Here is a 15,251-nt window from a genome sequence, read left to right as displayed (position 1 = left end):
GAATATAATCTACAAATTTTATATGAGCTGTTACATCATGATGACACCCACCCACCCCTTTTAGTATTATAAAATTTGTTAATGAGCCCTTATGCAACATCAAAGCGGAAGCACTATTGACAATTCGAGTGACAATTAGAAGTTCGGCAGTCAAAACTTCGGCGAAGTTCGGCGTCGGCATTCTAATTTGGTGCTTCGCCGACGCATAATGATTGCCTTTGTCGGCGTAGCACTTCGGTAGAATGCCGACGCCGAACTTTCGGTGATATTTCATTTCTCATTTGAACTTCGGTCTAAAGTTAATCTGAATGCACAATATTTATCTGTGGCCGAGGTTTTGACTGCCGAACCTATATTTTGTCATCCTGATTGTCAACATTATATTAAAGTCACGAGCAAGCTCCAACACCAGTCCGAAACACCGCCGCGGAAAATCACAACAAAAAAAGGCAAACATTATCAAAATGGCAGCCGCGCGGCGAAAGTCGCTCGCTTTCGCCCACTCGCCCTCGCACTTTGCATTCATTCATTCATCGCGATGAATGAACCTGGGTGTCCGTTTGGAAACTGGAATTTTGGTTCGACGACGACGAACGAATCAAACGAAGCGAGCGATGTTGTGTTGTGTGTGTTGACGACCAGAGCAGAAGGCAGAAGCAAGAGCCGAATACGGCGACGACGACGACGGAGAAGAAGAAAAGCAACCAACCAACCAACATCACTATCCTCGATCCCGATCCGAGTAGGCAGCGCCTGGAAAAGAAAAAGACATTTTTTCTCGGTTTTGAATGAGTGGCAATTCCGTGGATTAGTGGCTCAGTTTCTCGCGGATTAAGTAAGTGGCCGCTTCCGATTTCGGTTTGTGAATCCTGCGCGAGAAGGGAACTAGCTAGGTGGTGGAAGCGCAGCAGAAGTGAGAAAAAAAGTGCAACACCAGAAGAGGCGGAGGCGCTCTGCTGGAGCTGGAAGAAGAAAAAGAAGGCAAAGTGTGTGGATTTTTGGTTTCGATCCAAGAGAGCTGCCAGCATATTTCCGTGGAAATCGGATTGCAATTGGTTCGGGGGGCCGGAAAATCAGTGCATACCCTCGTCCGGATGAGGGAAAGGTGAAAGTTTTTCTGTTTTCGGGATGTTTTGTGGTTTTTGATTCTGCGGAGAACACTGCCATTATCTCGAGGTAGAATCTGGCAACCTGACAGCACTGGTCATCCAAATAGTCCCAGCTCCTGCTCGGTTTCAAGTGCACTGACTGACAGACGGGGGAGACATACAGTTTTTCGGGTGTTCGTCCGGAAGAACCGTCTGGTTGAGAATTGTATTCGGTTGACGGGGGTGTGAGCGGCCGATGATGGCCGCTAGAGTGTAATATGGGCGGCAGCCGGATCGTGAAAACTGGAGCAACACTCACTGTTCGGGGTGTTATCAGCAGGTGAATTTTCCGCTGGAATCCGGACGGCTGTCAGCCTTCCGGAGGCCACTTGCCGTATGTGCCAATTTCGGAACGAGCGCAAATCTTCCAGTTGTTCCGGGAGGAATTTGATTACCAAAGGGAAAACGTCGGACCCGCTGGGGTGGTAGGGTCTTACGCCACGCATCAATATAGAGATTGGATCGATCATCGGAGACATTGAGCTCAGGATTCAGTTAAGTTGGGATTGTGACAGAAGAAGGAATGAAAATAAATACAAGGGCTGAATCGTGAATGTAATTGAAAACAGTGTTTGTTCTGTATTATTATAGTAGTCCGGATATCGTGTATTCTAAAGTGGCCGTGATTCATCCCGGTTTTTGGATGAGTTTGGATTTGTCAGAAGAAGGCTTAAAACTGTGACAGGAAAGGAAATCTTGTGGGGGAACATATTTCATAAAAATCAAATCAGGGCTGTGAAGCAAGAAGAATGTTCAATCAATCTCAGGGCTTATATTTTCCGAATGATTTCATGTAGTGATCTAAAGCAGTGCAGTTGCGTTGGAATGGCAGAAGCGGATTAATATAGAATACTAAGCATATTTCGATGATAAGTGTGTTGCATTTGAGGCAAGAAGAAAATGGTGACGAAGCTCTGAAAAACTCCAGAGTGTGAAAACCATTCAAACACACGAAGGGAAGTTCAGTAACCAAACACAGAAAAAGGCTGCGGAGCTAGAGCGAAGAAAAGTTGACAGATTGCGAGTGTGGAACGAGGGCCGTGTCCCCGTGTGAGTGAGTAGGGCGTATGTGTGTATCGGTGACATAGGGCTCTTTGTACACGGCCAGCCAGCCAGTGCCAGTGCGCTGGGGAGAATCGATTTTTCCCTCGACGTGACGACGACGACGACGACGTTGGATCTATCTCTCTCTCGGTGTCCCCTTCGTATGCATGGCTTTGCTGCTGGATTGAGTCGCCCTGCCTTAGTCGGTAGATGGGGGAAACTCATTGCTCTGGATGATCCGACGCCGTAGCCGAGGCAGTCGGTGGCAGGAAGTGTGAAACGGAAATACAGCACCACCAGTCGGGAGTCGGTGGCACAGCCAGTAGTGTAGGGAAACCTACCCAATCTACAATTCGTCAAACGAACACGTACGCACACCCCCACAATAGACGGAGCAGAATCGCACAGGCAGATGTAGAAGCCTTCCGACGACGACGACGACGACATCATGTAGATTAATGGCAGATAGCTCACCGCATCCTGTCAATCGTCGCGTAAAACCGCCAAGAAGCAATGGGAATCGGTGTAGTCAAATTACCCACCTAGAAACACCCCATCATCATCATAAACGCGCTCGAATGCAGTACTGCAGACATCAGCAGTCTTTTCGATTTCCTTTTGCTTGCGAGCGAGTCGCAAACCCCGTGTGGAATCAAGTAGCAGCAGTCAAAATAATCAATTAATTGATAATGTCCTCTTCCAGTGAAAATTAAAGCCGCACAGCAAGGCGAACCGCCGCCACACACGAAAGAGCGAGAACGAGAGCGATTCAGCGAATGAGCTGGAAGAAAATATATCAAAAAACAGAAATAATAAGACAAGAGGCAAGATTCTTGAATCGGACATTCCACGGCGGCGGCGGCAGCGGCGGTTGAAGAGGAAAAAGGCGACCGCCACCGACACTCTCACACTCACACGCCGAAACGCTGAAACGACACACACGGTTGTGTGCTCTCGCACTGCTGGAGCACAACAAATTAAAGGTATTATAAACGAAAAACAGAACAGAAAACCCACCAGGAGAGAACGAGAGACTAACACATACCTTGTGTGAGCGGGCCTCGCCTCGCGATCCGATCCTTGGCGTGCGCGGAACATGTACGTTATCAACCCGAGCAGCGGCAAGGAAATCCCCAACAGCTATCCGACTAGCACCACCGGAACGGCCGGAACTGGCAGCTCCGTGAACAGCAGCACTGCAGCAGGACCGCAGGAGATCATCATCAGTCAGATTCTGACAAAATGTGCCACGATGGCGGACACTGAATCATCGTCCACGGGTGCCACTGCGACCATACTGCTGTCACCAGCGGGCGTTGCGCGGCAGCACGGCGGCCTAGTGGGCGTATCGCCTCAATCCTCACCGGCGTCGTCCGCTTCGTCGTCGGCCTCGTCACCGACGGCCGATGGGCCACATCCGCACAGCAGCTTTGGGGCGGCGGCGGTGACGGCCGCCGGCAGGGATAAGGCAAAGGCGGGATCGAACGGCGGAGTGAACGGTTCTGCGGGGAAGCACGGTAGTGCCGGAAACGGCAAGATCAACGGCAACGGAGCACCGATCAGTGCCACCAGTGCACCCGGCGGAAGGCTGCAGTTCTTCAAAGGTGAGTCGATGGAAGTTTTCTCTATTGTTCGATTTAACAACCATGATCGTCTGAAAGCGGACTGATAAAAGAGTCTCTTCTGAGCGAACGCGCTCTAATGACGAATCTGTATAACGCGGGAACGAATAACAGACTCAAACGGTCTGATGATAAATCGTAAATGGCTCTTCAGGAGACGCTAAGCTGTGTATGTGTAATATGTTTACAGTAAGTTTAAGGATACAATTTTGATCAATCAACTAACCTATTCTGACGCCCGATCTACTAATTTAATCTAACTGGGAAAGCGTTACTGGCGGACACAAAGTTTCAGTGACTGTTAAAGGAACCTCGAACTAGAATTATAGACTGCACACTACACTTAGCAAATTCACAGACTTTGTTTAACTCGAATTCGTTTAAATAAATGCTGATAACTATTTCAAGCCACTAATTTTGTGCAGATTCGTTAAATTCTGACGCTGACTTGCACTGTAGTTTTGGGGTTAAACTCTAGAGGTTAAACTACCCTACACAACCTATTGACTGTTTAACGATAAACTTGCGACGATCGACGCGCCATCATATTTCGTATAACGGAGGTTATTAGAACTAACTTGGAGGTGATGATTTGGAGGTTATTTGGCAATTTGGAGGTTAAAATCATCTCCAAACACTAGCGATTTTGCGGTGGGATGTTGACGTTTGATCACGAATTCAAAAACAAACAAAAATCGGCTGTGCCGCTTTTTTTAGCCTAGATGTCCATTGAGCATCATTTTGCAGAGTAAAACACTCATTTCAGAAGACTCTGAAGGGCTTAGGTGCCGGACGGAATGAACGCGATATGCAAACCAAAAATCTTTTTGAGTGTGGGATTTTATTTTCGTTTGGTATCGCGTTTTCACTTTGATCATCTATAAGTGAATCTGTACCTATCATACTGTGGGAATTTCTAGTTTTTGATGCTTTTCTAACAGGATTGACGATTCTATCGTATCTTAGTTCAGTTATAGCTGATCTCAAATGGGTTTGCTCTCACTGAAGAGCTCATTGATTGAGATATGAATACATGAACCTCAGCAATAAGCTCAATTAACAAACAATTACAGTTTGAAACCAAATTTAAATTTCACCTTTAAAGGTAAGTATGCAGTTTTGTTCAAAAATATTTTATCATTTTGGGTTAAAAAATTCTTCTTTTTGACGAACAACACTGAGTTTTGAAATATATTTGTAATATATTTTTTACTACTCAAAACGGTTGAGCCTCACCAATCGTTTTGTAGTAAATTGACTGCTTTTTAAGGGTTGAGCTTATTTTATTGATAAACTATTTTCAAGGTTACATATGTTATTTTGTTTTAAGACGGAGTGTAGATGAAATTAAATAGATTTTTCTAGATAGCTGTCCAGGATACTACAAGAATCTCTATGGAACTATTGTAAAAAATCCACTCAAATTATCTGTTGAACCCTACTTAGGATTGAAATCCTGTTCAAGATTCGGTGGAGAATCATTAGTAATTCTACGAGAATCCTGCTGGAAATTCTATGCAAATCATGTTTTATATTCTATGAAAATACTGTACAATTTTTCGTAGAAATCATGTTAAAAATATATTTACTTTTTGTGGGAATCCTGTACAGTATTTTACGTTAATGTCTCTTAAGACTCTACAAAACTGTCCAAGTTTCTGTTAGAATACAGTCAAAATTTCCATAAGATTGTATTTAATCAATTTATAATTTTGGCACCAAAATTTTTTTAGAGTAAATATAAATTATATTTTGAAAAATATTTAGAAGAAAAAAAATGCTTGTAATTCTTGAAATTCAATCAAAAAAATTGAAATATGTTGTAACTTCATGTTGTCAAATTAGTAAACGGATTTGATATGAGAAGAATTTTCGACAATATATTACAATCGACATTTTTAACTGTGTCAAATTGTGTGCTGTTTTCATGCACTTGATTGTAGCACAATTATAAAATATGTATGAACTATGACATTTAGCAGACATATGAAACTATTTGAGTTCAAATACAATTTTATTTATTTCTTATTTTATCTTTCTTAAGGAGACTTTCAGCCAGTGGCTGGTTCGTCTCCGCCAGTTCAAATACAAGGTTGTAGGACATTTCCCAGAAAGCCAAACTCCAGAACGATATTCCCCAGAATTCCATTCCCATGAACGGGATATTCCTCAGAATCGTTTTCATTCATTTAAAAGGTACAGACAAATAAAATAAATTTGGGTTTGTTCAGTTTTTTTTTTTGAATTTTCGTTAAAAATGATCTGCCAGACGGGCATTGCTTTGGAAAGTACATGCAAGACGGTTCGTTCTCGGGACGCCGGGAGTTTGTTTTTGTTTTTCGTTTCGCACATTAGCTGGGCAGTGCTTCGGAAAGCCCAAGCGGACGGTTTGTTTTCGGGACGCCGTGAGTTTGCACTGTTTTGAGAATCGCAAAATGAATATCTGAATGGCTTTTGCAACCATCCTTCGAATTGTTTTGTATTCACCATTGTCACTTGCCCTTCATCCATTGGACGATCCGAATACCATTCGTGTGTGCGATTCTGATTCGGAGGTAGTAGAGTTATCTAGTTCATAGCTTCCCAAACTTGAATTTCGTGACCCCCCCCACTTCTCACCAGTTCGCTATTTATTGATAAAACGAGCGAGGCGACGAGAGGTCAGAGGGTCGCGAAAGCCAAGTTTTGAAAACGATGATCTAGTTAATTCCTAAAAAATCCAATGCGTGCAGACAACTTAGCACATGAATAGTGAGTATATAATTTGGTATAAAATTGCATGCATCTTACCAGCTCTGTCCTCGAATATCTGTTAAATCTTGATCACCTCCACGCTGATACCAATAAAGCGTGAAAATGTGTGACAGTCATGTAGTATGTATTAGTGATCCTTTATAGAGAGATAAGCGAAAGTAAAATAGAAAGATTTGGCAACAGACCAGCAGTGCTGATTTTGCTCGGCGTCGAGAACAATATTGTAACACGGACATGACTTCCTCATTGCTAAAAAAATATTTTGTTTCATTATAGATCTTTGAGCTACATATTCAAACTAATAAACAGCCCAAAAAATCAACAACTAAAAATCGCATTGACATAAAATTCAAAAAGAAAAATATTTCATATTTTTGCTTCATGCAAAATTACTTTTACCGATATAATTTCAAGTGGATAACATTACTCCTCAAGAAAAGTTCAAAACAAACATAACGCATGTTCGTTTGGCTCACACTTTGACAGCTCTCGCTGCTCGATTGGCTCACACTTTGACAGAAATGTCAGCGAATCTCTCTTATAAAGGATTTCTAGTATGTATGTATCACAGCCTACCTGATTAAAAAAAAATTTGAGCCTGTACGTCGCATGGATGGCCACGTGGGTTCTTTTGAAATAGGATTGTGATCCTTGATACAACCCGATTAAACGGTTTTTTTATAATAGCAAAAAATGTTGTATGCAACTCGTTGCAAAACTCGATTTTTTCAGCACTCGTTGTATTTATCCAACTCGGCGAGCCTCGTTGGATAAATGTACAACTCGAGCTGAAAAAATCATCATTTTGCAACTTGTTGCATAAATAACTATTAGAAGATGAGTGTTAGCGTCCCTTGTCTCATTTTTAGTCTGAATGTATGTCTTGTAATCCTTTATAGCTTTGCTTTAGAGAGCTCGTTTCAGTTTTTATTTTGTTCAATAATTCTTAAATCACTCGTTTTATAATTATGACATACTGGTGGCATACGTACTATGGTACAATTATCTTGAAATGAGTTTCATACTGATAATTGCCTTCAAATAAGTCAAACTTGGAATAATTTTCTTGACAACTTGTTCCATGGAATATATACAAGATATCTGTCTAAAGTATTGCTCAGTTGTGTGTTTATATGTGTTAAGTAAAATTTATTGTTGAAGTTATATGGCATTTATCGAAAGAGACAAGTCATCTAAGGGACCGTTCATAAACCACTTAGTCATTTATGGAGCGAGGCAGGGAGGTCTAGCATGGCCAATAGAAATTTTAAGATGTTTGTATGGACAGGTAGGGAGATAGCTGTGAAAAAAAACCGCATCCACAGTACTCTGACGCACTAATTAAAATCTTAGGCGGAAAGCGCTTTTTTTTACATACGTTATACGTTAAGTTATGTTTTATTAACTTTGACCCAAGCTGTTGAAGAAGTTAAGTACAGTCGACTCTCCACATCTCGATGTTCTATATCTCGATATCTCTTTCTCTATGTCGATAATCAGGGTTGGGAAAAATCATGAAATTCACTCTGCAGTAGCCACAAGCAAAGCAAATCACAGTCAGCGAAGCCTCTCATCGCTGCTGTAGGCAAAAACCCTCGATAATAGCAAAACACCCGTTGCTAAGGGCAACCCAAAACTACTGTAGAAAAATGTTCTATTTCCCGCATTTACAGCCTTCAATGACACTACTGATTCAGAAAACTTATGTACCCAACATACCGTGGTGAATCAAAATCCGGACGGTACCAATATCCGGACACTCTGCTTGTATTTATTAAATTAAATATGAAATCGAACAATAAATATTGGTTTGTAATAACTATTCTTAACTTTTAATAATGCTGTTCATTTCAATTCATTTTTTCATCTAGTAATCCTTTGCAATAAAATATTAAAAATAAAAACAATTTGGCTGCATCAGTTCGGCGTCATTCCTGCAAAGAACGAAATCCTATAGTAAAAATTTCGACAACATAATCAGCCACATTTGACATACGATACAGTTATTAAACTACACAATTTTGGTACTGTACGTCTCTAAGAAGTGTATGGTGTAATAATTTTCAAGTGTGTGCACGAAAGAGTAGGAAAACTTGTGAAAATAATCATTTTTAGTGTAGAAAAAGGCTGCCTCAAACGCTGTCCGGATTTATAGGCAAGTGATCAATAATCCGGACGTTTCATGGACACCTAATATTTAGTGCGTTTAGAAAAAAAAACAATGTGAATTGACTCAAAGTTATATAATAACATTACAAATAGTATAATCTACCTCTTGTGAGTAGATTTACGGAAGAAAAGTGTTAAAATTGAGGATCATTGCCATGAACCTCAAATGCAGGATGTTGACAGGAGTGAAGGTACAACAAGAATAGTTTTACCCAATATTTTGATCTATGTTTGCAAAGGTATGTATCTAGTTTTATTATATTGAAGATTTTCAGTTAAAGTGAAGTGCCTTATATTAGTTTTTCATTTGTATTTTCAACCCAAACGCATCTGTCCGGATTTTGATTCAAAAGCGTCCGGCATTTTGATGCATGTGTCCAGATTTAAAAACACGATATGCCTCATTAATTTAACGTTTTACATGTTATTATTACATTTTTCAGTATTTTTTTTGTCCAAGATTCAAAGTTTTAACATGAATCTATGTGAATAACAATAACAGTTATACCAGAAGTGACACAAACATATTCAAAATAGTGTTAAAAGTTTCGGCGTTGCTAAAGTGTCCGGGTAATGATGCATCACGGTAGGCTACTTGATGAGATTCACGATTTTGAACTACTGTACCGTGGTGAATTAAAATCCGGACGGTACCGATATCCGGACACTCTCATTATATTAACTAATTAGAGCTAAAATTTAGTGATAATCTGTTTGGTTTTCATTCATTCCTTTTTTTATTAACATTGCTGATTATGTTACATTCATTTCTAATCTAGTAACCATTGTCAAATAATTATTAAAAATAAAAACAAATAATTTGCTCACGTTGGACGTCATGTCGTCGCGATCCAAATTCAACTCAAGTTGAACGATCGATTAACGCGCGAACAAAGAAAAGTGAAAGGAACAGTTTGTAAAATGAATTTTCATAGAATGTTTTGACCAAAAGTGTTTGAAAAGAGATATTTTGAAAGTTAAGTGACTCCACGATTGTTGAATATGTTGGAAATATACATTTATCGGTGTGTAAAAAGACTGTCCGGGATTATGAGCCAGTGTTTTAAAATCCGGACATCGTTTTAATGACCCTCGTTTGACTGGTGTAAGTGAGCTTTCTGAAAGAAAACATAAGTGAAAACTTGAAGAACAACTATGGATAGCGTAGTGAGTTTTCAGAATTCAATTGATTGATCAATAAATAGTCTATATCTTCAATGATAACAGTTCAAGCCGCATCTGATGTAGTGTAAGCCACATGTTCTTCAGCTAAGGTAGGTAATCGTACTAATATTACTACAAATATGCTATTATTTTTGCCATTGCAGGGCAAACGCAGATATCAAGTTTATTAGAGATTGTTGTTCATTTGCGTGTCGATATTATTTCCTTTCAAATCAAACGGCTATTGCAGCTGTAACACAGTTGTCCGGATTTTGATCCAAAAGTGTCCGGATTTAAAGACATCATTTGCATGAGGTGTCCGGATTTAAAGACAAGACATGCTTCAATATTTGACTGATTTTTATGTTAAAATCATAGTTTTTACTCGAAAGTTTATCACTATCGTGGAGATCTGGCTTGAAGCAATCTTTGAAACAATATTTAATTTAGGATTTCCTAAAACAACACACTCATATTTGACTTTGAACATTCGGGGCGCCTTAAGCGTCCGGGTATTGATGCACCACGGTAGTGGGAGGAGCCACGTGATTTTCGTGAAATTCAAGCCTACCACTGTTACCATTCCCAGCACTGTCGATAACTTCTTCGGTCCCTTCCTTCTGCATACATTTTCACCCTCCGTATCTTGATATCCTCTATATCTCGATATGTTCCTGGTTTATTTTCGTTCTCGATTTCCTCTCCGTATGAACTAATCTACGATGACGTCACGTTGCAACTTCGAGCGGGAAGAAAACCCTTACTGCAGACCGTGTTTACAAAAAATGAACGATTTCATTGCGCATTCATCCACTCAATGTTCATCCGGTGAACATTCCTGCCCTGGATGTTGGTCCGGATGTCATTTTATGTAAACACGTCCCGCATTTAGAGCGGGAAAGAAAAAGAAAATCGACAATCAAAGAAGACTGTGGATAAGTACATGTTTATATGACTATTATCGAAGGTTACTAGACCCGATTTCATTGATTCAAAACCGTTCGGGAACACGAAGTGGCGTCTGCTTGTTTTATTATTTTACTGGTAACGGAGTGGTTTTCAATCTAGTATTCATTAAAAATGTGTTCTTTGCAGAGTTGGGAAAAGTTCTGAAATTCACACTACAGTAGGCAAGCGTAGCAAATCACAGTCAGCGGAGCCAGTGAAACTCACGCATATCGCTGCTGTACACAGAAAAAAATCGTTCTTGTATCCGTGAACAGCAGACGTGAACTCGTCAACAAGCAAAAATACACCGTGAACTAGATCATGTTTATGTGAACGTTGGTGGTAGTTCATGGTGTATTTTTGACAGTTCACGTTTTCCAGAACTTTTTTTGAGCGTGTAGGCAAAATGCCTTGAAAATAGCAAAACACCCGTTGCTAAGGGCAACCCAAAACTACTGTAGAAAAATGTTCTATTTCCCGCTGCATTTCCCGCATTTACAGCCTTCAATGACACTACAGATTAAGAAAATTCATGTACCCAACATAGGCTACTTGATGAGATTTTCGCAAAAACTCAAGCCTACTACTATTACCATTCCCAGCTCTGGTTCTTTGTCTCGATCTCTCTCTATCTCGATGGTTCCTTCAATATCTAGAAGTGGAGAGTTGACTGTATTTTGTTGTTTTCATAGACTGTTCTGCCTTCTTTTAATAAATGGATGTTCTTTCTGATTGTAAAAAGTGATTTGTATTAGTGTTATATGTTTTATATTCTCAAAACAAATTGCTTTTATAGCATATTCTCCCTTCTTTTGAACATTGACTGTTCTTCCTAGGTTTATTGTCTTCAAAGAATAATGAAACCGAATTGTACAAGAGAAGTCCGCTTCTGTTTTATAATGTTCTTTAGAAGATTTGCAACAAAACGCAATTTTAAGGTCCAAGAAGCTACTGTGAAAATTAGTTGGGTGACAAATCGTCAAAAGGACAAAACCGTCAAAAAGAAAAAAACGAAAGGAAACAAAATTACTTGGAAAAAGGAATCTCTTCCGAAAAAAATTAAATAATTAATTATGGGCAAAACGAAGTTCATAGCATATTCAATCGGTCCCAATGTAAAAGTGTGAGTCTAACAAACAATGTTGGAAATTCACCGCTTACGACGTTTTGTCCTCTCGACGTTTTGTCGATTTCGCCGTTTTGTCTTTCGTCGAGCGGAATATATCAACTTTAAGGAGGAGCTAAGGGCCTTCCTTAGCCGAGTGGTTAGAGTCCGCAAAAAATGCTCTCAGTTAATATCTGTGGAAGTGTTGAAAAGAACAGTTGAGAGGCAGGCTATGTCCCAGTGAGGACGTAATGCCAAGAAGAAGATGAAGATGTGTTCTGTGTTCGGCAAAAATATTAACCCAATTTGGTAAAACTTAATTTTTCTTAATTTTTCAGATTTTTTTTTGCAGATGAGCTGATTTCACCTGCTTAGAAGAGAAAAACAAACAAAGCTTTCAATTAATTCAACCTATCTAACTAAATCTAAATATATAACACATAAATCGTGGCAGAAGATTGCAACGATTTTTATCTAAAGCTGTTTACAATTTTATTCGACATTTGTTCCAATGTTTCAACATTAGATAGTCTATGTAACGTATTACTATTATACTAGGGAGGGAGCTTCAGAATCATTCTCAACATTTTATTTTGTATCCTCTGCAAATCTTTGTTCCTGGTATAACAAAATCTAGTCCATATCATATTTCAAGGCTGGCCTGAACATTTGTTTAAAGATCAAAAGCTTGTTCTTAAGACAAAATTTTGATTTTGGTTAATTAGTGTACAACGACATTATATTTTTGTTACATTTGCTTTGAGTGCCCTCAATGTGATTATTGAAAGTTAAAAATAAGTCCGTTGTCTATTGTGGTGCTTCCTTCAAAGGGCAAAATGCCCACTGGAAGTACTAACGTGTCCTTGTCTTGGCATCCCTTGGCATTTTTCCATATGAAAAATATGCCAACTGAAAACATTTGTTAACTATATCAACTAAGAATAATAAGTTATTCTCTAGAAGTTTCTTGATGAGGGTGTAACAAAATCCATCATCATCAAGGGCCTTCATATTTTTTATTTTTTAATAATAAAACTTCTTTCAAATTAGTACACCAGGTATTAAATTTATGGTATTTTTTTCTTCATACTGTTAGGATGTGTCCGCTTCAAGTGTCGTTTCCTCAGTGGTTACATTTGTCGAAAGTTACAAATATGCAGATTTTGGGCAGTAAAATGAACAATACTGACCTCACATTTATCTCTTACAGATAACTCAGAAACCGGTGTAGCAACAAGTGCGTTATCAATGGATTACCTGCTTTCAGCAGGAGTTTTCTCGTTTTATTGTGTATGGGGAAAGTCATCTAACTTCAAATTTCTCGTAAATGGAACCATTAATCGAAAAAAAATTTTTTTTGGGCGTGATAGTCATTATCATTACGTACAACCGATTTCAAATATTGTTTCGAAAATAGTTCCCAATTTTTAGAAATAATTCGTTAGATGCATTTTGCCATGCAAATATTTTTGGCGTTACCTTTTAGCGATTTTTTGTTCATACACACTAGCGCATGTGCGTTACTATGTGGTTAGTAAGCGAATCAGGCCATGCATGTAAGCCGTTTGCCATTTCATGCTTAACGCTCAACGCTCCGTCATCGTAATCATCGTCATCATCGAAAATTCAAAAGCAGTTTTTCTGTTCAAAACTGAAAATTATTCGATGGAAATGTGTTCACGGTCAAATCAATGACGGATCCTGCCCCCTTAATGCAAACAGCAAAAACTGTCCCCACAAGGTTACCTACATGGAAGTTCACTTTTAAGGCTAAGTAGCCCGTCATTCGTTTTGGAAACAATGATGACTTTTCAGCTTGCATTTCAAAGTGATAAATCTCAGTTTTGATAGTTTATATTGACTTGAAAAAGTATCACTGTATGCTGATACTTTTTCAGCTGTGTCAGTGCAAAACCAACTGATTTTCTTTGATTCGAAATCGTGAGATGAATTAGCAACAATCATCAACGACGCGTACAAATTTCAATGACGGCCTACTTCGTCTTAAGAAAGTAAAGTTATTGAACTAGTGTCAACTAACCTGCTAACCGTAAAAACACCTGAGAAGTAATCAAATCGGTATCTGTTGAGTGCCGCCAAAAGAGAAAAAGCACAGAATACACTGTGTAACTCACATAATGGGAAACCATTTGGGCTGCTCGTACAGAAATCTGTTAGTTATGAATTGTGCCTGCTAAAAACTATGCTGGAACGTACATTCTATCTCTGTTGAGATGTAAGCATTGAAGCACTTAGTTTGGTAAAAAATTTCGATATACAATACATATTTTGATCGCTTTCACGGGTGTGCATTTTGAATTATCTGTCAATTCAGTCGCCAACCTCGGTTATCAAAGTAATACAAAACCGGCTCGGGACGCGTGCCATGCCGTCATGGCTTGGCAAGCTATATATGTAGGCTAGGAACGAACGAATTCCTCCGCAGAGTTGTAGCCGGCCTCGGCCACGTCTTAATAAGACGTGGGAGGATTAACAATTTTCACTCATTTAGAGCAATCTCGCGAGCGATTTTGGAGGCTGGAGAATAGTGCTGGTGATGATGATGGCGGTGATGACCACGCTGCCGGCAGCAACAGCTTTCAGCTCACGGATTCAGCAGTGTCCACGCCACGCCACGCCACGACGGTCGAGAGAAAGATACCGCTATCACATTATACTAATAGGGTATCCAAACTGGCCAGCGAGCGCGAACGCAACGGCATTGACGACGGGGATCCGCGCACGCGGGGCAACCGTTCCGACACATTGATAGGGGTAGACGGGGTAAGATGAACATCCCTAGGAAGCGCTTGATTGAAGCCTACTTAAACAATCTTATTTTGGTAAAATTAGTATTTACCATAATATTTGACATTATTATTTTAAGCTCCAAAATTGGAAGGCTCTTATAAGCGGTTTCTTCACCACCGCTTAGGCCTTAAACCTGGTTTAATCGTATGGGTAAACCAGGTTTACGGCTTAAGCGAAGGTGAAGAAATCGGCCCTTAGATAGATTATTTGCAACCTGCATCCAAACTCAAAAGAGATCCAAATTTTTTTGTTTATCGTAATGATCGACTGGATGGAGCATGCGGTGGAGATGCTATCATCATTCATAGGCGTATAAAACATCAACTTTTTTCGTAATTTGAAACCAATTTGTTTGAAACTTTCGGTGTTTTTGTTGAAACACAGCTTGGTAAATATTCAGATTTTTACGCTGACTTGCTATAAATTTTGATACACCCCTTTCTGACATTCCTTGCCAACACTATAATTTTTATGGTTGGATCTAAG

General features: G+C 39.7%; 1 protein-coding gene across 1 annotated transcript in view; it reads left to right on the top strand.

Annotated features, from left to right (window-relative positions):
* The first annotated feature begins 521 nt into the window (after positions 1–521).
* Positions 522–15,251, top strand: part of LOC5570841 (protein hairless) — a 94,592-nt gene continuing 79,862 nt past the window's right edge. The window contains 1 exon segment of the mRNA XM_021837346.1: positions 522–3,796. Within this exon segment, the coding sequence (XP_021693038.1) occupies positions 3,289–3,796 (508 nt within the window). The 5' untranslated portion in view covers positions 522–3,288.

The sequence above is a fragment of the Aedes aegypti genome, chromosome 1 (assembly GCF_002204515.2).
Source record: "Aedes aegypti strain LVP_AGWG chromosome 1, AaegL5.0 Primary Assembly, whole genome shotgun sequence".
Lineage (NCBI taxonomy): Eukaryota > Metazoa > Arthropoda > Insecta > Diptera > Culicidae > Aedes > Aedes aegypti.
Note: the sequence above shows the minus strand (reverse complement) of the source record. Positions and strands in the feature narration are given on the sequence as shown.